The 27,044-nt window shown below is 45.3% G+C and overlaps 1 protein-coding gene across 2 annotated transcripts in view; it reads left to right on the top strand.

The window, feature by feature from the left end:
- Positions 1-27,044, top strand: part of CAMK1D (calcium/calmodulin dependent protein kinase ID) — a 370,342-nt gene that overhangs the window by 221,017 nt on the left and 122,281 nt on the right. For both annotated transcript variants that reach the window (XM_074942617.1, XM_074942618.1), the window contains one exon: positions 10-84. In XM_074942617.1, the coding sequence (XP_074798718.1) occupies positions 10-84 (75 nt within the window). The remainder of the gene's footprint in view (positions 1-9; positions 85-27,044) is intronic.

Raw genomic sequence — 27,044 nt, 5'->3', positions numbered from 1 at the left:
GCTTTTCAGAATAAAACATGAAAATATAGTTGCACTGGAAGACATATATGAGAGTCCAAACCACTTGTATCTGGTCATGCAACTGTAAGTACTGCCATTAACTAACTAACCTATCTATCTTGTCAAAATTGTCAGCGTTTTTGTTTATTTGTTTCTTTAACCAAGAAGGTGGGAACAGATTAGAAGTATTTACCCATTTGGCTATGTCTGAGGAAGACCCTGAAGATGGGTGAAATGATGCTTAAAACACTATGGGCCAGATATTGATGCTTTTGCTGAAATTGTGTAATATTATTCTGTGAATAGTCTGTCACAGTTTCAGGGTCACTGCACCTGCATTCCCCTCCTGGTGGTCTATCTAGGGCACCCACTCTAGGCTCCTGGCTTCTCAGCTGTCACCTGTCTTAGGCAGAAACCCCTGTCTCACTCCCTGCTGACTAGGGTAATAAGCTGCACAGCTCCCCAGTTTACACTGTGACATCTCCAGCAAGCCAGACTGCCTAAAAGGCCAGTGTCTGCACTTTGCTTTCCCTCTAGAGCCTATGACCAGTGTATTGCTTGCAGTTAGAAGTTACCACATAACTCTTTCTAAACAAGCACATTTATTCTTAAGGTGAAAGTATTACAGACAAAATACATTAAAAATATAAAAGAACCTGCATGCATGCTAAAAAGCTTATTAGAGATCACCCCCCAACTCCAACCTTTGGCTCTGGTAGATGTTAGTCTTTCAAAACCACAACTTTATACAGCTCGTGCCTTTGATCTCCAATCTCCATGAACAGGCAATCAGCAGACAATGACCCACTCCTTAGGTTGTAGCTTCAAAAGGCTGGGTTTTTACATAACCGGGGGTGGGGAATTTGCATTAACCTCTCTCTAGGTATTCCCCAGGAAATACACTTCACACTTAGGGTATGCATCCGATGAAGTGAGCTGTAGCTCACGAAAGCTTATGCTCAAATAAATTGGTTAGTCTCTAAGGTGCCACAAGTACTCCTTTTCTTTTCACACTTATTGTGACCAAAGTCTCCCAGGCTTCACATCACATCTCCCCCTAAAGAGGTTACATACAATCCTGGCTTATGGCTGTCCGACCTATGGCATAATACATAAACTTTGCATTTAACACAATATATCGCTAAAGAGATTTAAATCTAATAAGGTCTCCCAAGGTTATGGAAGAAATTGCAATATCTGTCAGTGTCTCATTCAAATCAGTGGGGCTACTCACAGAGTAAAGTACTAGCTGGATTGTGCAAGGGGATCAGTATCTGGCCCCATATGTATAAAATTGCTACAATTCAGTTGTCTGGGAACCACTCTCCCCTTTTTCATTTTTCTGAAATAAAAGATTGTGAAAGCAACCAGAAGAATGAGCCCTGGCTGATGTAGTCTTTACTGAGATATAGAGGATCAAAGATGATAAGGACACGTGTGTATTTAAATATGGAAATGAGAAGATGGTACCCATTAGCCAACTGTGAAAAGAAATGTCTGCCTTGTCTGACCACAGTGCTCAAACAATACCAGTGGAGCAGATGAGGGGCATACACTGAGCACCTGTCCAAGTATTGATCTCTTGGACGGTAAGAGAGTCAGATGGAAATCACTTGCCACCACTAGTGGAATATAGGCTCACCTTGACAGTAGCTCTCTGAATATTATTTCTGTCCCTCCATGCTCCCATTATAATCATGGCAACTTCTTATGGGGAGACAACATTGAGAATTATCTCTTGATCCTGGTGTGGCCAACTCATTACGTGAACTGATACAAGCTGGAAGTATCAGAGAGGGCAAAACTAGAACTGGATGGACGAAAGAAAAAAAGAAAAACATTAATGGAAAGCATTCACTAAAGGTCTGATCCAACTCCCACTGAACTCAATAGGAAGTCTTCTATTGACTTCAATAGGAGCTGGCTCAGATCTTAAATTGAGAGCCTAATTCTCCTTTCTGATGCTCACTGTCTCTCTCTCTCTCTCTCTCATTGAGAGTGCAGATCTCTATTGCATACTCTTTTCTGTATTCATTCTTTGTGGTGAAAACCTTCTCTGACATTACAGAGTAGAGAGATGAGTCGAGCTTTGTTCTATTACATGAGAAATTCCTTTGGCACAATCATAACCTTTCTTCTCCTCCATTCTTCTCTTCAATCCTGGTTGGAGAGAAAAGGATCATATCACCTAGTTGCAAAGGGAGCTCCTCCAGTTGTTACTATGTGGTCACTCCCATCAGAATACTAAAAGGGATTGGGTAGGGGGAAATACAAGAGATGAGAGAGCAGGTGGAGATTCAACATTTTGCTTTTCAAAATCTGGTTTAGAAACCCTGAGTTGAAATTAAAATGTCCTCCTACCTACATAATGCTATACATTGTCCAGTTCTCAGTCAGCTGGATCATCCCCGTGCCAGATATATTTAATCTTATTTATTACGATAGCCACTAGGAATCGAACCAAAGATTGGGAGCTTGCTGTGTGAGGTGCTGTACAAAGAAGATAGTCCCTGCCCAAAGTACTGCAGGGGAAGTGGCAAAGGAATATCAGAGACCTAAAAATTCCAACAAACCAACTGAATTTCTCGAAATATCAATTTTGTGACCAATTGTCTAAGAGTACTTGCTTTTGTTTAACTTCTTTAGTAAAATATCAAATATTATTTATTAATATATTTAATTTCAGGTAAACCCTGATTTTCCAAACTCCATATGTCTGAATCTGCATGTTACCTGAAATTTGTGTCTTGCCCTGAATCCAAATGTTTATTTAATCTAAAATCCATTGTTCTGAAATTGTGGTTTTAAGGTTTCAGACATTCAGTACTACTTCTGTAAAACTGGAGTTCACCTGTTTTCTCTGTGTTATTGGTAACCTGCTAAGGGACTATTTGGGCTGAAATTAAGAGGAGGAAAATTGAAGATCAGGGAAGGCTTCTCCACTGTGAGATCTCAGACCCAAGGAAGTAGTAGAAGCCTCATAGCTCAAGTTATTTAAAAGCAGCCTTGACAAAGCACTACAAATGTCTCAGAGAGAACAATTCCACACTGTCAAGGAGATAGGTATTCCCCCTGTCTGGATTCTTACATTTTTATGGGCTTGTTTTCACTACATTGATATCTCAAACTATAACTTGAGTTTTGCCCTAACCCAACTTCCTTACACACATGATGGCAGTGGTGGCCAACCTGCGGCACCCTTCCCACAGCACCCATTGGCCGGGAACGGTGAACCGTGGCCACTGGGAGTTGCGGGCGGCCATGCAAATGTAAACAAACGGTCTGGTGGGCCGCCAACAGATTACCCTGATGGGCCGTGTGCTGCCCATGGGCTGCAGGTTGCCCACCACTGCACTATGGTCTTTAGCTTAAGTTGGTGCTTTATGCTCCCGTTAGCTGGCCTTCTTGGGTGGGTTGAAGCTGGAACGTTGCTGACATTGGAGCTGGTAATGCAGTGGGAATCCAGCTGCTTTAGTTACAACAACTCATTGGATGCTAATACAATCACTCTGTTAATCCAATCCAGTGTTGTTTGCAGTGTGGTCATCACCCTCACTTCCTGGAGTGGAGTATCTTGAGTGTACTAGCTCAGGGTAGCAGTTGCAATGAAGAGGAGCCCTCTTATGTGTTTCTGTATTTTAGCTATAATTTAGCATGCCAGGGGGATATTTATCAATGTACTTTTCTTCTCATTCATAATTTACCTCTTCATTCTGTAGCAAATTTTCTCTTCTTGTTATTTAAATATTTGTAAAACAGGTTGACTAGAAGTTGGATTTTAACGACCGCAGCTGGGCTATTGATCGCAGCTCCATTAAGATGCATTGGAGCTCCACTGAAACCAATAGAGCTGATCCCATTTATACTAATCAAGGGTGTAGCACTAAATATTTCCTTCAGGTGGAGTGAAGTGAAGAGTTGTTTCATGTGTTCTGATTACTATACACTAGATTAAGTTAATCCTGTATTTCCTGTCTTTTAAAATATGAGGAAAAATCCTATAGAAATTACTAGATCTTTTTATTACCTTTTATCCCAGGTACTTGCTGCAAGTCAAACAAAGCCAGACTGGTTCTAGCTCTGTGTGGGATACAGCAAGGAAATACTCTTCTTCCAGTACTCCCTAGGGAGAGGGTCAAATCACCCAAGTGGGAGGGGAGGAGGTAGACAAGTATTCAGCCCTGCTGTGTGCTGGCCCATAGCGTAGACTTCTGAATGTTTGGCATTTAGGACTAAAATGCCACTAAGTTCCTAAGAATTAAAATCAATTTAACATGCCCCATTTCCTGGATTCCATATAGGAAGATTTACACCTGATGTTTCCTAGGGAACATCAACTGGTTGCTACACTAGCTCAGATACATTATGTGGAGCTGGGCACCCATTTGATTACACCTCTGCCTAATTTGCTATTATATTTCTTGTGTTTCTTAGCTTGTAGTCTTCAGTTATCTCTTGCCTTGAAAAAGCCAGTCCTACTCGGTTTTACTTATATTTAAAACCTGCCTTTGTTTGGAGGAGCAGTGTATAACTTCAGCTGTGCTCTGGGAAAGGGCATTTTGATTAAAATAGAGACGATCGGAGGGAACATTAGAACCATAGGTAGTTTACAGGCAGAAAGGTAGTTTTCTTCTTTGTGAGAGATCCAAAGATCCCCCAGCTTTGGGAGGGTTCAATGTTTGAGTGTTGAATGGATCTGAATTTGGTGGCTGGCCTTTTATTTCTGACAGACTGTAATGAATGCAAATCTGAGAACCCCCAAACTTTTTGGTGGTTGAAATCTAGATCTACATTTTGTAGCTTGGATCCATCTGTGCTCTAGATGTAAGTAACACTGAATGGTGTTAATAGAAAAAGAACCCTCCCTTCTACACTGAACAGGGAATACACTCCAGAGTTCTAGCTTTTTAAAACAAGGCATAGGAAGCGTCGTAAGCTGCGCTCTGATAACATTGAATTGCAGCATATTAAATGCTTTAAAACCCTGGGAGTAAACGGTTTAGAAGGCTTCAGAGCTTGTAGTACAATGTTTGCAATTTTGACAATGCATAAAAGCAAGTTTTTCTAGTTTAAAAAAAAAAGTCACTAAATTTGTTTTGTTCAAATAACATCAACAAGTGATGCTTCCAAGACAGCACAAAATCAGTGTCAAATCCATGTCTGTATAACACTGTGTAGCGACACGACAACTCACCAGTGCAGCGCCTCCTACTGGTTGTCTTGGGAATTAGCTCTTCCAGCCCAGAGTGCCCTCTGCAGGCCAGTGTCTTGCCTGCCGCTGGCATCCGTGTCCCTCCCGGACCCCGGTGCCCTTGACCCTGGGGCTCTGCCCCAGCAGTACCCCCACACTCTGGGTCTCCCCTCCCTGGGGAACACCCAACCCTCTAAACCCACCTTGCCTCAGTGGCTACTGCCAGTCATCATCTAACCCCCACTCACTAGGGCAGACTGCAGTGTAATGGCCACTCGTCATTGGCAAGGGGTTAGGACCAGCTGCCTCTGCCTATTCCCAGGCTGCCCCTCTGCAGCCCCAGTATCTTTCTGGGCCTTTACCAAGGCCTGCAGCCTGGGGATTTACCAGGCTGGAGCTCCCCAGTTCCCTTTACCCTTCCCCAGCACTGCTCCGCTCCGCTTAAGGTACCTCGCTCTCAGGCAGCTAGCCCTTCCCACTCCAGAACTAGAGTGAGACTCCACTACTTCTGGCCCATAGCCCTCTCATAAGGGCCAGCTGGGCCCTTATGAAGCTTACAAGAAGTGGAAGGTTGGACATATGACCAGGGAAGAGTATAAAAATATTGCTCGGGCATGTAGGAAAGATATCAGGAGGGCCAAATCGCACCTGGAGCTGCAGCTAGCAAGAGATGTCAAGAGTAACAAGAAGGGTTTCTTCAGGTATGTTGGCAACAAGAAGAAAGCCAAGGAAAGTGTGGGCCCCTTACTGAATGAGGGAGGCAACCTAGTGACAGAGGATGTGGAAAAAGCTAATGTACTCAATGCTTTTTTTGCCTCTGTTTTCACTAACAAGGTCAGCTCCCAGACTGCTGCGCTGGGCATCACAGAATGGGGAAGAGATGGCCAGCCCTCTGTGGAGATAGAGGTGGTTAGGGACTATTTAGAAAAGCTGGACGTGCACAAGTCCATGGGGCCGGACGAGTTGCATCCGAGAGTGCTGAAGGAATTGGCGGCTGTGATTGCAGAGCCCTTGGCCATTATCTTTGAAAACTCGTGGCGAACGGGGGAAGTCCCGGATGACTGGAAAAAGGCTAATGTAGTGCCAATCTTTAAAAAAGGGAAGAAGGAGGATCCTGGGAACTACAGGCCGGTCAGCCTCACCTCAGTCCCTGGAAAAATCATGGAGCAGGTCCTCAAAGAATCAATCCTGAAGCACTTACATGAGAGGAAAGTGATCAGGAACAGTCAGCATGGATTCACCAAGGGAAGGTCATGCCTGACTAATCTAATCGCCTTTTATGATGAGATTACTGGTTCTGTGGATGAAGGGAAAGCAGTGGATGTATTGTTTCTTGACTTTAGCAAAGCTTTTGACACGGTCTCCCACAGTATTCTTGTCAGCAAGTTAAAGAAGTATGGGCTGGATGAATGCACTATAAGGTGGGTAGAAAGCTGGCTAGATTGTCGGGCTCAACGGGTAGTGATCAATGGCTCCATGTCTAGTTGGCAGCCGGTGTCAAGTGGTGTGCCCCAGGGGTCGGTCCTGGGGCCGGTTTTGTTCAATATCTTCATAAATGATCTGGAGGATGGTGTGGATTGCACTCTCAGCAAATTTGCGGATGATACTAAACTGGGAGGAGTGGTAGATACGCTGGAGGGGAGGGATAGGATACAGAAGGACCTAGACAAATTGGAGGATTGGGCCAAAAGAAATCTGATGAGGTTCAACAAGGATAAGTGCAGGGTCCTGCACTTAGGATGGAAGAATCCAATGCACCGCTACAGACTAGGGACCGAATGGCTAGGCAGCAGTTCTGCGGAAAAGGACCTAGGGGTGACAGTGGACGAGAAGCTGGATATGAGTCAACAGTGTGCCCTTGTTGCCAAGAAGGCCAATGGCATTTTGGGATGTATAAGTAGGGGCATAGCGAGCAGATCGAGGGACGTGATCGTTCCCCTCTATTCGACACTGGTGAGGCCTCATCTGGAGTACTGTGTCCAGTTTTGGGCCCCACACTACAAGAAGGATGTGGATAAATTGGAGAGAGTCCAGCGAAGGGCAACAAAAATGATTAGGGGTCTAGAGCACATGACTTATGAAGAGAGGCTGAGGGAGCTGGGATTGTTTAGTCTGCGGAAGAGAAGAAAGAGGGGGGATTTGATAGCTGCTTTCAACTACCTGAAAGGGGGTTCCAAAGAGGATGGCTCTAGACTGTTCTCAATGGTAGCAGATGACAGAACGAGGAGTAATGGTCTCAAGTTGCAATGGGGGGGGTTTAGATTGGATATTAGGAAAAACTTTTTCACTAAGAGGGTGGTGAAACACTGGAATGCGTTACCTAGGGAGGTGGTAGAATCTCCTTCCTTCGAGGTTTTTAAGGTCAGGCTTGACAAAGCCCTGGCTGGGATGATTTAACTGGGAATTGGTCCTGCTTCGAGCAGGGGGTTGGACTAGATGACCTTCTGGGGTCCCTTCCAACCCTGATATTCTATGATTCTATGATTCTATGATTGAGCTGGCCACTGCTGTGGTCAGCTACACAATCAGCTTTGCTTGGCTGTTTTAATTCCTTTTCTCCAGCTGCAGCCCTCGCCAGGGCTGCTTTAACCCCTTCAAGGCCAGAGCGGGGTGAGCACCCCGCTACACACTGCTTTGAAAAAAGTATTACTAATTTTCCCATGGGCTTTTTTGTGTAGTGCTCATTGCTGTAGTATCATGGTGCCTGACAAATATTCATTATTTACACAACAACCCTGTGAGATATGGGGCTATCATTATCCCCGTTTACAGATGGGGAACCAAGGTAGAGAGAGATTTAGGTCAAAAGTATCCACTCATTTTGGGTGCTCAGTTTGAGACATTGAGGGCCTGATTTTTCAGAGTACTGAGGGCATGGCTACACTGGAAACTTCAAAGCACTGTCGCGAGAGCGCTCCCACGGCCATGGAGAAACCATCCTCCAGCCACTCACCACACAAAAGCCCAGCTTCCTCCAGGACACGACCGACTTCCTCCACAAACTCTGCAACATGAACAATCTCCCTCAGAACACCATCCTTGCCACCATAGATGTCATTTCCCTATACACCAGCATCCCTCAAAATGACAGCATAGCTGCGTGCGTCAAATATTTACAAGACAATAGACAACACTCAGATATTCACCCCAAACACATCGCCAGACTCATCCATTTTATCCTCACCCATCACAATTTTACATTCAACAACAAACACCTTGTCCAAACATGACAGGGAACATCTATGGATACTAGGATGTCTCCCCAATATGCCAGCCTCCTCATGGGTCACCTTGAAGAAGCATTTCTGGACAAATGCAACACAAAAACAATGATATACTTGCAGTTCATCTGATATTTTCATCCTGTGAACAGACGACTTAAATTCTTTCATAGATTTCCACCATAACTTCAACAACTATCCATTCACTAAATTCTCTCTGGAACACTCCCACATCAGCATTGACTTCCTGGACACCATGATCAACTTCAACAATGGAACTCAACAGACAAAAAAATACAAGAAACCCATGGATCACCACACCAGCCTTCATAGATCCATTAACCAGTCCAAACACACCAAGAAATCTGTTATCAATAGCCAGGCACTCAGATACCACAGGATATGCTCTGAGGAGAAAATCTGAGGAGAAAGTTCAGGCTATACACCTTAAACACACTTAAAACTGTCTTTATCAAACAGGGACACTCCACCAGAGAAGTGGATCACATCATGGAACAGGCCACCCAAATACCAGAGAGAACTTGCTTCAACAGAGAAATAAAACCCTGTCATATCACATTCTCCTAGTTGTCACCTACAACCCCACACTGGAGCCTATATGCTGTATCATCAAACAACTACAAGCCATACTTGATAAGGATCCCATCTTGAAAGAAATATTTCCTGAATACTCTCCTCTAGCCTTCAAATAACCTCCCAACTTCTTCAAGCACATCATCAAAAGCAAGCTCCCCACAAACCAGTACACTCCAACTCAAAGCACCACCAGACCCTGCCAGAACAACAGATACAAAACCTGCAGAAACATCTCCACTGCTACAATGATCAACACCCCCACAACACACCTTTCCAGATCCATGAGTTCTACACATGCCTATCACAACATGTGGTGTACCTCATCCAGTACATTAAATGCCCCAATAACTACTATGTGGGTGAAACCAGACAATCACTGTGCTCTCAAATAAACTCACACAGGAAAATGGTAAAAGACAAAAACACCATATCACCTGCGGGTGACCACTTTTCACAAAGTGATCACTCTATATCTAACCTATCAGTCCTCATCTTCGAAGGAAACCTGCACAACACTTTCAAAAGATGAGCCTGGGAGCTTAAATTCATAACTTTCCTACACACTAAAAATCATGGACTATATAAAGACACTAGATTTATGGCTTATTAAAACAAGCTCTAATCCACTAACAACCCTCCCCCACACCCTGCTGCTTCCCCCCCCTTCCTTTCCTCCCTGTGACTGGAGGGTTGTTAACGGGCCACTTCACTTTGAATGGCCCCTTGAAATATGTGTTAACTCAGGGGTGGGCAAACTTTTTGGCCTGAGGGCCACATCGGGTTGCGAAACTGTATGGAGGGCCCGGTAGGAAAGGCTGTGCCTCCCCAAACAGCCTGGCCCCACCCCCTCCCACTTCCCGCCCCCCTCAAAACCCCCTCCCCATCCAACCCCCCCCCCCGCTCCTTGTCCCCTGACTGCCCCCTCCCAGGACCCCCACCCCTAACCACCCCACAGGACCCCACCCCCTATCTAACCCTCCCCGTTCCCTGTCCCCTGACTGCGCGCTCCCTATCCACACCCCCACCCCCTGACAGGCCCCCCAGGACTCCCACACCTATCCAACCCGCCCTGTTCCCCTGTCCCCTGACTGCCCCCCAGGACCCCCTTCCCCATATCCAACCTCCTCCCCGCCCCTTTACCATGCTGCTCAGAGCAGCAGGAGCTTGCAGCCCGGCTGGTGCCAGCCACACTGCCCGCGCTGCCTGGCAGGAGTGGCGGGCCAGAGTGCTGGCGGCGCGCTGAGGCTGCGGGGGAGGGGCTGGGGGCTAGCCTCCCCGTCCGGGAGCTCAGGGGCCGGGCAGGACAGTCCTGCGGGCCGTAGTTTGCCCACCTCTAGGTTAACTACTTATGCTAAACTATCTGTTCCATTCTGTATTTAACTGTGACACTCTAATAAGTTTCCTAGATCTGAAGAAGAGCTCTGTGTAGCTTGAAAGCTTGTGTCTGTTGGTCCAATAAAAAATATTACCTCACCCACCTGGTCTTAGCAGCAATAGGCTGTCATCCAATTTGTGTACCAGCAATAGAGGGGATGGGATATTTTGCCAGTGGATTTCAAAGTTATTTGCTGAGAACAGAGGAATGGAGAGACTCAGGAATCTTGGGTTCACTCCAGAATCTGGAGGGGAGCGTGCTCTAGTGGGCACAGACTGTTTTGCCAAGTCTCCCCAAACGTGACCCTTTCTGCCCTGTCCCTTCCAACCTGTTCCTGTCCCTGTCCCAGCCTTGTCTCTTCCCCACTCATGAGTCTTCATCTCAGTCCCATTCTCCTCACTTCAGTCTCAGTTTCCACTCCTCAGGCATCTCTTCTGGTCCAGTCTCCTTATTCAGCCAGTCCCAGTTCCCCATCTCTGGCGATCTCTTCTTTACCGTGGCCTGCTGTAACCCCCGCCCTCCCCCGCCCATGTTTCCACTCCTAATCTCCCTCCCTGGGCTCCTTGTAAAAGGTCAGTATCCTGTCCTCCCACGCTGTCTCCTTGCTCCAGTCTCTTTGCCCAGTCACTGCCAGTTCTCACCCAACCCATAGGTTGCCAGTACCCGGCTCCTTTCTTAGCAAGTCTCTCTTCTCCCCGTGGCCCCTGGCTCCTCATTCAGTATGAGTTTCCCCCCATCTACTGCTTTTGCCTTCCCCACCTTGTTTCTTTTCCTGGCTCCCCGTCTCTTTGGCCAGCTAGTCCCAGTCCTCACTAGTCTCCTTGTCCCAGTCTACTCCACACACCACTCCTGCAGGTCTGGCTTTTGTTCCCTCCGCATTTTTAACAGGCCACGTCCTCTGCCACTACCTCAGACCAAAAGGGTTGGGGAGGAGTGCCATTAAGAACAAAGGAGAGCCGGGCTCCCTCCTCTAAGCCTGACCAGCACAGGGACAGCAAAAGGCACGTTCCTGATAGAGAGGCCACCTCCCTGCCAAATTTCATGTCCCTACTCCACAGCCTGGCGGGAGCTAGAACTGTACAAAGAACAGGTTGCCAGGATTTTGTAACATGGTCATAGACTAACCAATGTATTTTTCTGTAGCCTTGTTCTCAGACAGGGCTGAACCATTTTGGATGAAATCTTCTAGAGGAATTCAGTCCAAAGCAGACACCCAGCATGTAGAATTTCAGCCCAAATGGTTAAAGTTTGGTGACGTTATAAGCAACTGAAAATGCGGTCTTATAATGGAAAGTGTTGGGTGATCTTACTAATAGGTGGTGCTACCAGCCGCACGTATAATATAAAAATATGAAAATGAGATCGGAGCTATTCCCGCTTCCACGTGAGGATTCTGCAAAGAAATTACTAATACTGCATAATGGAGATGTGTGTAGAAAAGCACCATAGAGCATTTGGGATTGATTTTTCCCAGAATTGTTGTAATTTCGTGCTTCCTCTGTGAATTCAAATGATGAGCTTTCAAACTAAGGTACCCACTGCTCCATTCCTAATGTTGATGCCATGTAATAACATTAAGATCTGAGCAACTAGTTACCTGCTGAGAATGAAGACAAACAATAAAATATTGAGAGGGGTTTGTTTCTTTTGTTTGCGGAGTTCAATATTTCTCCAGGGGATACTGGAGAGGAGTGGGGAAGCTGAAGTATTTCCAGGAGTAAATGTTTGGTTGAACTCATTGGCTTGTTTTGAAGATAAGCTTTGTTTGAGATTAATCATAGACTTTCTGGTTGCCAGAGACTAAAGTGGGGGTGGGTCATTCACCAACAATAGCCGTATACCATGTTTCCTGAGATTTAGCAGTTATTTCCTCTTCTATGTACAGGGATATGCCACTGTATTTTAGATACACTGGTGCGGTTATTATTCACAGATCATATATTGACTTTTTAATGATGTGTATTATATACTCTGATATTTCTTGTTCATGCTAGAGAGCCATATATTAAGATGGATCTAATTTGGATATGCATGTATTTATTTGATACATAGTAAGGGACAGTAAGAGACCCCTACAAAATAATATTTCTGAATATGACGGCCCTCCCACAAGTGATCATCATCAGGAATACTTGCAAGAGTAGTATGGAGCAGGATTTCACTCTACGTTATAACTGGGCTCTGTCCTGTTTTCATTGAAATCAGCTGGACTTCTGTCAATTACTACAGTGGGAACAGGATTGTGCTTATTGTCTAGAAGTTTAGGCCCCAGATTTGACCTGCTTTTAAAATTATTTTATATCTGATCAGGAGCTACTTCCAAATTCCAAGATCTATATGTTCAAAAAGTCCTCACTCTGGCCTGGAAATCTGTGAACCAAATGTTTATTTGGCACCTACATTGTTTTCATGCGTGGAACTCAGTTGTTGATGTACAATTTGTGGGCCTGATCCTGCCACCCTCCACTCGCACATACAGGCCTTCCTCATGTGCTAGTCTTGTTGAAGGCAACTGTAATGTTCAAATGAGAATGGCTTGCAAGAGCAGGCCCTTTGTTTGCACCTATGAAGCATGTAGCTAGAGATCTAATGAGCTAGTTTGAACACCCACGTCTGAGTTTGTGTGCAAAACGTTTGCTGTCCAAATGAGGCCTTGATCTAGAAACAGTCCCTTTGACTTCAGGGGCTCTAAGGTTCTGATCTGGTGAAGTGCTGAACACATGTAACCTCAGTTCCCACTAAGCTGCACAGCTGCCTACTAAGCACCACGCAGGTGCTCATGGCTGCAGTGGGGAGAGATTCCTCTCCCCCGGCCCCAGCCCAGCCACGGACCTGCTGTCGCCGGGGGAGATGCACTCCTCCCCCGGCTCCAACCCAGCCCTGGCACAGACCTGCCGTGGCCGCGGGATGCACCTCTCCCCCGACCCCAACCCAGCCTGGCCTGGACTTGCCATGGCCGTGGGAGAGGCACCCCTCCGGAGGAGCTGGGGGGAGTTCTCTCTCCCCGTCACAGCCCCGGGGCAGCCTGCACCCCAAACCCCTCATCCCCGGCCCCCCCCAGAGCACCCTCAGCCAGAGCCATCACCCCCACTTCCACACCCCAAATCCCTGCCCCAGCCCAGAGCCCCCTCCCACAATCCAAACCCCTTGGCCTCACCCCCACAGCCCAGAGCCCCCTCCTGCATTCCAAACCCTTCATCCACAGCCCCACCCCAGAGCCCTCAACCCCCCCCCCCACAGCCCAACCTTCTGCCCCAGCACTGAGCCCCTCATCCCCAGCCGCACCCCAGAGCCCGCACCCCCACCCAGAGCCCTCACTCCCTGTAACGATGCTGGTTCTGGCAGGACCCAACTGAGAGTGCCAATTCAGGACAAATTGCTTCAAGCAGGGCAGTTACAGCCCAAGGCCAGAGTTTTTCCATCTCTAAGCAAACCAAACCAGCCAAACAGAGCAGACTTTGGTCTCACCCCACTGGCTAACCACAAGTCACACAAGCAATTCCCTTAGACACTCCAGTTTCCCAGTATCACCACCAGTGACACTCGTTATGGGTTATGAAAATCAATACCCCAGTAAAAGAAAAAAGGTTCTCTCGATCCCAAAGGATCAAGCCCCAGACCCAGGTCAATATACAAATCAGATCTTACCCACAAATCACGCTGTTGCCAATCCTTTAGAATCTAAAATCTAAAGGTTTATTCATAAAAGGAAAAAGATATAGATGAGAGCTAGAATTGGTGAAATGGAATCAATTACACACAGTGATGGCAAAGTTCTTGGTTCAGGGTTGTAGCAGTGATAGAATAAACTGCTGGTTCAAATCAAGTCTCTGGAAAACATCCACAGCTGGGATGGGTCTTTCAGTCCTTGGTTCAAAGCTTCAGTGTAGCAAAGTCCCTCCAGAAGTATGAAGGAGGATTGAAGACAAGATGGAGGAGCTGCAGCAGCTTTTTATATTCTCTTGCCATGTGGTCTCTGCTTTCTTTGTCCCAAAGACAAGCTGTCCATCATATGGCATGGAAAAACCTCAGAGCTCTGTTCATAGGTAGGTCCCTGCATACCTTGCTGAGTCCCAAGGTGTATCTGCCTTCTCTCAATGGGTCACTTGTATAGCTGATGGTCCTTAATGAACCATCCAGCAGGCTAGGCAGAGTTGACACCAACTTGTCTGGGGTGTCACCCAGAAGAATAGCACAATTTTGAACTACAGACAGTAAAGAGCCTATACTTATAACTTTAAATACAAAAATGATACACATATACAGATAGCCATAACCAGCAAACCATGACCTTGTCTTAGACACCTTATTTGACCCCCTTTATACCAGATTTGGTGCTGTTACAGGACCTTGGTTGCAACAGTGTTCTATACAGTCCCAGTTCAAGTCAATAACATCACACACCCCTGCACCCAACCCTCTGCCCAAGCCCTCTGGCCAAAGCAAAAGTTCTTCTCTTTGGGGGTATATAAAGTTCAAACAGCTAAGAACAAAACAACTCCTTCTGCCCTCCTCTGAATAAACAATCCTCCTTGCCCCTTCCGAAGCTAAACTGTGCTGGATCTGGCTGACTAGCAACATTGACAGTAACTTTAACTCACAGGCATTAGGCGTTCTTGATTGTTGAAAGATCCTAAGTGTAGTTTATTATTATAGTTATTTATTTATATTACAGCAACAGCCTGATGATTTGGGGTCCCACTGTGCAAAATATCAAACAAAAAGATGTGAAGATGTCATCCCTGCCCAAAAGAGTTCACAAGCTAAGAATTTTGATTGGTGAACCCAGGTTCTACCTGTGCTGTTCATGAGCTATATCCGTGCACACGCAGACTTATGGTAACCTTGTAAAAGTTCTGGAAACCAGCTGAACCAGATACTTACATATCTGCACTAAAGTCTATAGACTTTATTATTATCATCAAAAGCTATATTTCTAAGCACACACTAAGCCCACTGAATATTAAGTAAATAAAAGGTAGAAACTGAAGCACTAAGCAGTAGTTAAGCATTGAATTTCTTGTTCTAATAACCAATGCATGAACGCTCTCTGAATGCAGTGGAGCATATACTGTATTTATAAGTGAAATTTAAATTAAAATATTCAGCCTCAAAGAAAAACAACAAACAGTTAAGGGAAATGCCTTGTTTGCCAGTTTCCCTAAGTAGTATAGCAAGTATATGCTATATTACAAAACACTGGTACAAATACCACACAGATATCACATCAGGATGCTAATTAAACCAACACATAGACTTACAGGACAGGATGCCTTCTAGGGTTTCGTTCATATGCATGTTTCTCATGACTCATTACCCAGAACTAGAGTCAGAACTAAGTCTATGTCTACACTGCTGCCTATGTCAGCAAAATTTATGTCGCTCAGGGGTGTAAATATTCACACACACACACACACACACCCCCGAGAGCAACATAAGTTACACCCACATAAGTGCTGGTATGCACAGCGCTATGTTGACGGGAGAGTTTCTTATGCTCTTTGGAGGGGTGGTTTTTAAATGCTGACAGGAGAACTCTCTGTCGTCAGCATAAAGCGTCTTCACCAGACGCTCTGCAGCGGTGCCACTGGATCGGTACTGCTGCACCACTTAAGCACTGTACGTGTAGACGTGGCCTTAATGTCTAGTTCATGATGATATTTCAGTGTCTGTCTATGCAGCAGGATTGGTGCTTTAACAGCAGAATATACAGTCCTCCAAACATGCAGCTTAAGCAGGAGCTGTGCAGTTTACATGGTACATTAAGTATGAAAAAGGCAGGATCTACTGTGTTTACACTTAAGATGGCGTGTAGAGTACCGGTATTCCACAGTAGATACACACCTCAGTGAAAGACAGGCTGCGTCCACACTGGTCACTACAGTGTGTGACTACAAGCCACAATGAAAGGCACTGGCCACGAGGAAAGGCTCTGGCAACATGGAGCTGCCAGAGCCTTTCCCCACTGCCTCCCTGCTGCCTGAGCTGTTCTCTGTTGCCTCCCTGCTGCCGGAGCCTTTCCCCTTTGCTGGAGCCTTTCACTGTGTGGGGAAAGGCTCCAGCTGCGAGGAGGGAGAAAGACACTACACTGCTAAAAATAGCAATGTAGACATGGGAGGCACTGCTTGGGCATCTAGAGAGCCCATGTAGGATATATACCCTAGGGTTCAGGCATGTAGGGCACTGCACTCTACTTGCCTCACCCTCTACACTTCTGTTCATACCCATGCTAGCTGGGTGGGCAATGTCTGTACTCTACACATTACTGTAAGTGTAGACGTACCTGGCGCTCAGCAGCTGGTTGGTTTCATAGATGAGGACAGGAAACCAACTAGGTCTCAACATAGTGTACTCTTCTTTATTTCTAATAGTGCCATACTTCTGATGTCCTGCACGCGTCTGACTGGAACATTTAGTGGGAACTAAGAGTTTGAGTGCCCAACTCCAGTTGAAAGCCACTCTTAGACCACTTTGCAAATGCCAGCCTCTGTTCCCAAAATGCTCATTCTTGGTGATGAGGAATAGGACACATGATGGATTTTCATGATGGAAGGGCCCAATTTTCAGAAGCTCTGAGCACTGGCAGCTCCAGAGGAAGTCAGTGGGATCTGTGAGTTCCATGCTTCTAAAAACCAGGTCCAAAGATCCCACTGCACACTAGCATTGTTTTCTGTGGTACCAGGATCCAGAAGTTTGGTTCTCACCATCTTTTCCACTGTCCCCTCACCTCCTTCCTAACATGTCTGAAATAAAATTCTGCTCTTATTTATTGCCTAAGGCTCCTGCAGGGGGAAGCTTGAACATCAGTGTTGGATGGGGGTCCTTTGCCCTTCCCACAGTAAGTAGTCTTTAGAACAGGGGCGGGCAAACTTTTTGGCCTGAGGGTCACATCGGGTTTCAGAAATTGTATGGAGGGCCGGTTGGGGAGGCTGTGCCAGGCTGTGTCCCCGCCCCCATCTGCCCTCCCTTACTTCTTGCCCGCTGGCGGCCCCCCCTCAGGACTCCTGCCCCATCCAACCACCCCTGTTCCCTGACGGCCCCCCCCACAGGACCCCTGCCCCATCCACCCCCAACCACCCCGCTCTCTGTCTCCTGACCGCCCCCGGAACCCCTGCCCCTGACTGCCCCCCACCGCCCCATCCAATTCCCCCTCCTTCCTGACTGCCCCCCGGGACCCCTGCCCCCATTCAACGCCCCCCTTCCCTGCCCTCTGACCACCCCAAACCCATCCACACTCCCGCCCCCTGACCACCACCCCAAACTCCCCTGCCCTCTATCCAAACCCCCCTGCTTCCTGCCCCCTTACCTCACAGCACAGAGCACCGGTGGCTGGCGGCGCAACAGCCGCGCCACCCAGAGCATTGCCCGGCCGCCCAGAGCATTGTGCCAGTGCAGTGTAGTAAATTGCTCTCCCTAACAGCTACCAGTAGCACATTCCTACGCGGAGCAGTTTAATACACTACACCAGCAGCATGGCGCGCTGCGGCTGCGGGGCAGGGGGAGCAGCAGGGGAAGGGCCGGGGGCTAGCCTCCCGGCAGTAGCATAGCTGTGGGGGGGGAGCGGGGCAACAGCCGCTCCCCCGCTGAGCACAAGTGGCACCTTGTCAATGTCTTGGTGCCTTTTAAATTTTCCCCTGTTGAGGGAACGGGGAGCGATCCAAAAAAAAGGGCGCCACCTGCTGCAGCGCTTTAACTCACCCGGCGGCGCTCCGGGTCTTTGGCGGCGGGACCTTCACTTGCTCCGGGTCTTCAGCGGCACCGGAGCACCGCTGAGCGAGTAAAAGCGCCACAGCGGGTGGTGCTTTTTTTTTGGATCGCTCCCCCTGTTCCCTCCACCTGGCTACGTGGCTGCCTCCCAGGAGGCCAGGAGCTCAGGGGCCGAGCAGGAGGGTCCCGCGGGCCGGATGTGTCCCGTGGGGCCATAGTTTGCCCACCTCTGCTTTAGAAGAAAGCAAAGGGATATAACAAGAAGATAAGTGGTCATGATACGGAGAGCAAATATGCTTGCTTTTAAGAGAGACAAGATGCTCCAACACTCTGGTGATGGGTACAGTATAGACAAGACAAAAGAAGTGGTTTACTTCTGTCATTAGTAGTTATATGGCCCCCATCACCGTAGTACCACAGTCCTCAATGTGTTTATCCTCCTAACAGCTCTATGGGGTAGGGAAGTGGCTTTCCCACACTTTAGAGCTGAGGCACCGAGAGAACAAGTGACTTTCCAAAGCTCACCTAAGGAGTCTGTGGAGGAGCAGGGAATTGAACTGAGGTCTCCAGCTTGCACCCTTGCCCCTGGACTACGCTTCCTTCTTTTACTTTGTGGAAGAACACCCTAAGAATGGTAAGAGTTCTGCTACCCAAGCTTCAGCTGCCTATCAAAGGAATCAAAACTGGGTTTTTCAGAATCTAGATCTGGTAGTTAATAGAAATGAGCCCAAACTTCAAAATATGTGGGCTTAGATTCAAGCCATCCCAAGTATTTAATGGATTCAGAACGTCATTTTATTGGTTCATTGTGGTCTGTCATGCTACAAAGATGTATTGACCGAATGACACTATACTGATACCATCTTTGAGATAGCCATCTAATCTACAGGGATTAATTGCACTATAGTCCAATATTTTCCATTGGGACTGTGCAAGTTACTGAACTGATAGTAAACTGAACCACTGGTTCTGTACCACTTGTAAATGAGCAGTGGTTATTCCTCCAGGAGCAGTTTCTGCATATTTTTGTCTTTGAAAGAAAGATGATTAAATTGACCAACGTACACTCCAAAGTCCGTGATAGGAAACTGTTTCTCTTCCTTTCTGTGCCAGTGGCTGAGAGGAGGTAAGCAGGGTGGAAAAGTTTAAAGTCCAGGAAGTGATCAGGAATGAATAGGCAGACATTTTAGTAACAGATTAATGAGCAGCAGAGTGATTCCAAAGATGAATTTTAGATGTGTCCAGATAATTCCCTGCCTGTAATTGTAAGGATTAGGTATGATTCGAAGTGTGGGATATGTACTAATTGGATGTGGCTAAACAAGTCCTGGTCCTGGTTTCCCTTAAGGAAGCACGGCATCCCTCCTACCTGCACTAGCAAGACAAAAATAAATAAATAAATCGCCAACTCTTATTATTAACAAAAAAGCTACATAAGGACTGGGAAGGTAAATAAAGATTTTTAAGTAAGATATCCGGATCTAGCTTTGTACTGTGGTGCTGAAGAAGAGAGGAACTTCTGGAGGCTGCTATTCATGAAGCTACCCTTCCTAATTTCTGAGCTCCATGCTGCACCTGGGTATGTGGGTGCATGTGCCGGTGCTGCATAACTTGTAAAAATTAGCCACAGCATAGGCAGGCATGTGATAGAGATGAGTCACACGACACACAGTGATGTATAACTGCCAGTAGCCACATATAATATTCCTGCCTCCCTGAGAGCAGGAATGAGACCTTTCTCTTCAAACAGCAGGCAGATTGCTGTTTAGAGGCATAGCAATTTTCATCTCATTTTGATGGATTTGAATAACTATTTCATGCTTTCATGCCTTGCCTTGCCCGGAAGTTTCATTGCTGGTTACTTATTGTTCGTATAGTAGCTGAGTTAGTCTCTTGCATTTAGCTCTGGCTCTAGATGTAGCCGGTAATTTTAAATCGTACAGTGCCAGCACTAAAATCAATAAAACAGCTAGCAGCTGGGGCAAAGTAGCTTTACTAGGAGATGCATAATAAATATTAAGTCCATGTATAGCACAGTACAAGAGCACATTCTGATAGAGTGGAATGCTCTTAGGCAGTGCACTGAGGTGTACTAATTATTACTGTAAGTAGCTGCACTGCTTTGGAGAGATGAGGACTTCCAGAGAAGCCTAGAAAGATTTAAAATGAAGTAATATACTGTACCAAATGAAAATACAAGGCTAAAATTGCCATTTGCTGAAGTTTTATTCTTTATTTGGCAACCTCTGTTTTAAAACTTGCCTCTCTCCCCGAGTTTACTCATGGAGCACTGTACTACACAGTGTGAGTAAAGGTGGTCAAGTCTGGTTTGTGAGGATTATATTCTGATAAAAATTAGTAAGCAAGTCCCAAACTCAGTTTTACGAGCACTGTCGCCCCCAAGCTCCAAACTCTCTCTCCTTGGCATAGTCGGGGGATTGTTTTGTTGAAGTTCCCTTCAGCGAATTCAAATCAATGTAATGCTGACTTGCAGTCTTCATTTTAATTACATTATCAAAAGGCCATGTGTAAAACCTAATGGGGAAAAGATCCCATTTGGCAAGAGGCCAAGAATATGAAGCCTGATCATCAAATACAAAAGCATTTTGTATCTGTATTGAAAGCAAGCTTGAAACTTACCTTAGATTCATCTCGAGCCTGATCCAAACCCTTTGAAGTCAATGGGATTCATTCCATTCTTTTCAATGGGTTTGGGATCAGGGCCCTAAGGAGGGATCTTCTCATATCTAGACCTTTTTAAGGCAATTCAGATTCCTGTTTGAAGTACTGTGTTGCCTTCTTTTGTAGTGTTATGGTTACCTCTGCTTACAGAAACTATTTTTATAACAGCTGCAGGAATTCTTCTCATAGTTTTGTGCTTTGGCCATTCTCACTGGAAAATTAAATAATGGGTACAAATTTTCTGGATTTTTTTTCCCAAAATGGTATTTAGTTCTGCTGTGGTTTTTAAAAAATGGAGTGTTTTATAGAAAAGAAAAAAAATCCTTGTGGTGATAGCTTTTTTGATTATGCATTTTTAGAATATGCACTCATCATATTTGGATAAATATCATATGGGCACATCCTGTCCATGTTAAAGACTATTTATCCCTCAATATGGGAGGAAACTGTACTCACAGGGCCAAATCCTGCACTCCTTATTCACTCCTTACTAAGACAAAACTCCCACCGAGGGTCGTGTGACTGTGAGCAAGTCATTGGTGCCTCAGTTTCCAAATCTGTAAAATGGAGGTAATGATACTAACTTTGTAAAATGCTTTTAGATCTATGGATGAAAAGTGCTGTATATAAGAGCTAGGTATTATTATTATTTAACCATTCAGTACTTCAGTTTCTCCCCAGCTGTAAACCAATGATACCCATCTTTGTGTAGAACTTTGACATCCTGAAGTGGCAGGTGCGATGGTTCTTTCAGCTCCACGTATTCTGCAGGAAGGGAGAGTCATTTTTCAGCAAATTAATGTCATTCCATGAATTACACCCTGAAATCAACTGGAGGAGAGGTGGAATATTAGGGTCTCTATAGAAGTGCAAAGAAGAAGTATAACTGAAGCTGAGGTTTGAGTTCTTGCAATAAAAACCTGGCTAGCTAGCTAGCAACTCATCCAATGTCTTTGGGATGGTCTTGCCATGCCTCTATCGTCACTGGTTAAAGATGGAAATGATGCTTTCAGCTCCATGTTTCCTGATGTTATGCCCACTGAAGTCAATGGAGATTTAAAAAGGATGAGGGCTTCCTACTTGACAAATGAATCATTAGGATATACACTGTTGACAGGATCTTTGAAATATTTTGTGGGCTAAATACTGCACAAGGGGTGCAAGGCATTTGCAAACAGCTCCACAACTTAGGAAATTTGATGGATAAAATAATTTTCTTGAAGCCCTGAAAACGTCTTGTTATTACGGAGTTTGTTTGGAGAGCAGCAAAGAGCGTATCTAACACCTTTTGTTTTACCATAGTCTTGGAGTCATGTCCATTTTAGGTACCTATAGGGCCCCTGTTACTATGGTATCACCTCATAACTTCCCTGTAAGGTAGGGAAGTACTGTTATTCCTATTTGACAGATGGGGTACTGTGGCTCAGATCCTGAAAGGGATTTAGGTGCCTAACTCCCACTGACTTCAATGGGTCACCAAATGAAATTAATAGGCAGCAGGTTTAAAACAAACAAAAGGAAGTATTTCTTCATACAATGCTGTGGAACGCTTTGCCAGAGGATGTTGTAAAGGCCAAGACTATAACAGGGTTCAAAAAAGAACTAGATAAATTCATGGAGGACAGGTCCATCAATGGCTATTAGCCAGGATGGGCAGGGATGGTGTCCCTAGCCTCTGTTTGCCAGCAGCTGGGAATGGGCAGCAGGGGATGGATCACTCGATGATTACCTGTTCTGTTTATTCCCTCTGGTGCATCTGGCACTGGCCACTGTTGGAAAACAGGATATTGGGCTAGATGGACCTTTGGTCTGACCAGTATGGCCAGTCTTATATTATGTACTATATTGATTATTAGAGGAGGGGGAAGCCACACAATGCTAGTGGACAGAGAGATACATGCAGGGGCATCATTTGCTATAGGTAAAGCTCAGATTTTGTTACAGATATTTTTAGTAAAAATCACGGACAAGTCACGGGGTTCTGTGAATTTTAGTTTATTGCCCGTGACTTGTCCGTGATTTTTACTAAACGTATCCCTGACAAAATATGGAGGGAGGAGTGTCCAGCACCCACAGCGGCTGATGGCTCTTCGGTCCCCCCGCAGCTGTCACTGTCTGTGGTAGCTGAGCCACTGCAGGGTCCCCTTGCCACCTGTGGCAGCTGAGCCGCTGTGGGGTCTCCTTGGCGAGCTCCTTGGGAGGTCCGGGGTCCCCCTGCTGCCCGACGGCTAGGAGCTGCTGCAGGCCTGCCGCCAGCAGAAGCTGAGAGTTGTGGGGCTGCCCACCGACAGCTCCAGCCCGGGGCAGAAAAAGTCACACAGGTGTCTGGAAGTCATGGATTCCATGACCTCCATGACATAATCATAGTTTTATCTATGGGACAATTGCCTTCCCCTGACCTTGGTTTACCCGCACCCCCCGACTTTTCATAAGTCTATATGCTCCATTATGTCTGCCACTCCCCTCCTCCTTGGCTTTGCTGGATAGATAATAATTACACATAATGTTCTACATGCTGACACAACTTTTCCCTCCTCTCCCAAATTTTTCTGAAATGACGTCCCTGGATACCTGTACACATCATGTCATATAATGCAGTGATGGGAGAGTGTGTGTGTGTGTGTGTGTGTGTATGTATACACACAAAAATAGACTATGCCACCACCAACTGCTGGAGAGAATCAGAACTATTCATCAGTATGTCAGAGGCTTTTTACTGCTAGATATCAGCTATGGTTCTCCTGTAGGTCGGTCAGTAGGGTTCTGTGCTTGTGAAGCTGTGTTCAGGCTTTGCTGTTGCTCTGAAGTTCTGAGTAGCTAGTGTGCATCATAGAGCCAGCAATGAAGTTCCTAGGTAGCTTTGTTGCCTGTGTAATGAGTGATAATGGAAACCACAGAAAAACTATAAGGCGGAAAAAAATAAATATGGTTGAGTATGAGCACTTAGAGAAGAGAGATTTCCTGATTCCATTCCCTCACCAATACCATCTGGCTGAACGTTTATGTCACTGCAATCCAAGACATTTTTGATTAATTAATGCTGTTCTTCATGTAAACACTAAACACAATCATTCTGACAAAGTACTTTGACATTTTGCCTCCTGGGTTATGAAATTCTCTGCCAGAGACTGTTAAATCTGCTCCTTTCTCACTGGGTTTTACAGCTACATTTGCTATTTTAAGGTGTTTGATTCATGTTTGCACTTTACCGTCTAGCTATAATATATATAGATAGAAGATTTTTTTGTCATTGAACTTTTGGAAGCTCTTTAAGATACACCAGATACTATAAAAGATGCTTTAAAAATAAAGACAGGTTTCAGAGTGGTAGCCGTGTTAGTCTGTATCAGCAAAAACAACAAGGTGTCCTTGTGGCACCTCAGAGACGAACAAATTTATTTGGGCATAAGAGGCCGTGGAATTTTTGTTTATTGCCCGTGACCTGTCCATGACTTTTACTAAAAATACCCGTGACTAAATCATGAATTGTGGTGTAGTGTTTTGCTCTGAATTTGATTACACTACACTGGGTCGTTTCCCTTCAGTCTCCATCCCTTAAGGCTTAGTAAGTAGAGCACTACAGCTGCTTCTATGTGAGCAACAGAGGGAGTGAATAACTTGTTGGAGATTAGGCAGAAGTCAAACATATGGTGCAAAAAGCGAAAGTGGATGCAAGTGAGACATAACATTTCTCAGTGATTGGTGCCTGTGCGACTGTGATGCTCGTATGTTTAGGAAGACTGATAATATTCTACCACAGGAATTACAACGTTCTACAACATGGAAACAGCAGCACTGTAGAGTGGGGTAAAGGACACACCACTTTACCTACGGGAACAAACTCTTGCCCTTTTCCTTCTAGCTGTAAAGAGAACCAGAGGCTAGTAGCAGGAAAGTCTCCCAAGCCTTTCAGGAAGGATGGTTAAGGCACAAGTCTGGAACTCACGAGACCTTGGTACTATTCCCAACTCTGCCACCGATTTCCAGTGTGACCTCAACTCACTTTCTGCTGTAATTTGCCTGTCTGCAAAGTGGAAATGGTGTAATACATTCCTAACAGGAGTCTAGTTAGTATTAATTAATTTGTTGTTGAAGTCAATGGGACTCATTGAATAAGGGTATTAGAATCTGGCCCTTAATATCTGTGAAGTGCTTTCAGTTCCTCAGCTTGAAGATGCTGTAGAAGTGCTGAGAATTAGTCAGAGTATGTGCTGTTGGATTGGTAGTTGTGACCACTGTGAAAAATATTTCAAACCACATAATATAAAGTTTTATAATCTCTCACCAAGTGTTCTACTAAGGCATGTGTTTAGTAACTTTACACATCCATCTTTCATTGTCATTTCACATAAGGTTATATATCACAATGAAAATTACTCAATATATTGTATTCTGTAACATATAAACTAAGGTAGCCAACAAGAACAGGCATATTTATTTGTTCTTATGAGATAGGTATGTAGCTGTACTAAACAGTGTAGTAGTATGACATCCAAAGTCATAATGGGTGAAATCCTGATGCACCTGAAGTCAATGGCAAAATTCCCATTGACTTCATTCGGGTCAGGATTTCACCCAATATGTGCGGTATAGAGGTGGATGCAGTTAGAAGCATGCATGAACCACTGAAGGTAGCAATCACGTACATTTGTATTAGTATGAGGATGTTGTTAAGGATCGAACAATCTGAGCCCAGGCTGGCTCATGACTGAATGGCTGTGTCCAGAATTTGAATATCTATTTCTTTATTTGTGAGTAGGTGGAGATGCTTATTGAAGACAGCAGGGGATTAATAGATGCTTTCCCCAAGGGCACAGTCCTGCAGACTAGGCGAGTGCCCTAATCACTGGAGTCCCTTTCTTCCCCTTCCTGCCCTCTTTAGGAAAGTTCAGTGCCAAACTCAAGGACCATATTGCGCCCAGACCCTTCTCAAGGGCACAAGGAACAGGAAAGTCTTCCTGTTACAGCTTTCTTACCTGGACATATGCAAATGGGCATGCACAGTCCAGCCCCAAATCTGCAAAATTTGTTACTTATACAGCACCCCCGGGGGGTGCTAGGTACTCCAGTACTACAACAATGGTAGGTGCTCTAGGTGAGCTGAAAATAGACTGTATTGTTCTCACAATCCTGGATAGAGCCCCAAATGGCTAACAGGCTCAACAGACAAAAAGACCCATGAAGAACGGTGGTAAGGCAAGTGGAATGAAAATAAAGTTAGTCCAGTGGTTAGGGCACTAACCTAGGTCTTGAGAGACCAAAGGTCAGTTCACTGCTGTGTCACAGATTTCCTGTGGGACCCTGTGCAAGTCACTTGGTCTCTCTGTGTCTCAGTTCCCCTTCTGTGCAATGTGAATAATAGCAGCCACTGACCTCACAGGGAAGTTGTGAGGATCAATACATTAAAGGCTGTGAATTGTTGTGGTAGTTGTTAGTTGAGGCATATAAGTTAATTGGATAGATAGAAAGGAACACAGCACACACACACAAGCATAACGATTGAGAACATGAGTGCGGGCACAATAATGTATCCTAATGACTCATTTAGTTTGATTTCAGTGTATTTGCTAAATAACTATTTTGCAAAAAGGAAGAAGATGTAGTTGTGTGTGAAATGGCCATTTGAATAAAAAAAATTGTGCAATTCAAGCTTTATTCCTAGTTTTTCATTGTAAGTAGCATATCAGTTCGTTTGTTTGTGTGGCATTGTTTCTGTGGCATCTGTACTACTTGTAGGTTTCCCTGAAGTCAAAATTACTGCTTCAAGAGCTTCACTATGACATGTTCTTTTCGGTGTCTTCTTGCTCTGACACAATTCGTACTTCAGGGTAGTATGTATCCAGCCATCTGAGTCATTAGAAGTCATTTGCAAAGATATACGCTATCTATCATAATTCAGTCCATTTTACTTATCAACATAACCTTATATGGTAATTGGTTCTCTACCAAATACAGTCCAGAGAGAAATGTGGGAGAGGGAACATGAACTAACAGCAGGGGGCTCAAGTCTCCTCTCACCAGGGTGACACCCATGTAACCCTGTTGAGTTCAACTGAGTTACTCTTGCTGTGCACCGATGTAAGTCAGAGGTGGATCAGCCCCCAGATATTTGTTAGTGCAAAAATTGTTTTCCTACCAAACTCTATGTGCTTTTATATACAGCTTTTTGGTTGTAAATTATATTAATGGCCTCAAGGTCTCAGACCTGTTGAATAGTCTTGAATGATGATTTCCAAGGCAAAACGCAACCCGCATTGTGTTTATTCTACTC

This window comes from Natator depressus, chromosome 1 (assembly GCF_965152275.1).
Source record: "Natator depressus isolate rNatDep1 chromosome 1, rNatDep2.hap1, whole genome shotgun sequence".
Taxonomy (NCBI): domain Eukaryota; kingdom Metazoa; phylum Chordata; order Testudines; family Cheloniidae; genus Natator; species Natator depressus.
The sequence above is the reverse complement of the archived record's forward strand: the minus strand, read 5'-3'. Positions and strand labels throughout refer to the sequence as shown.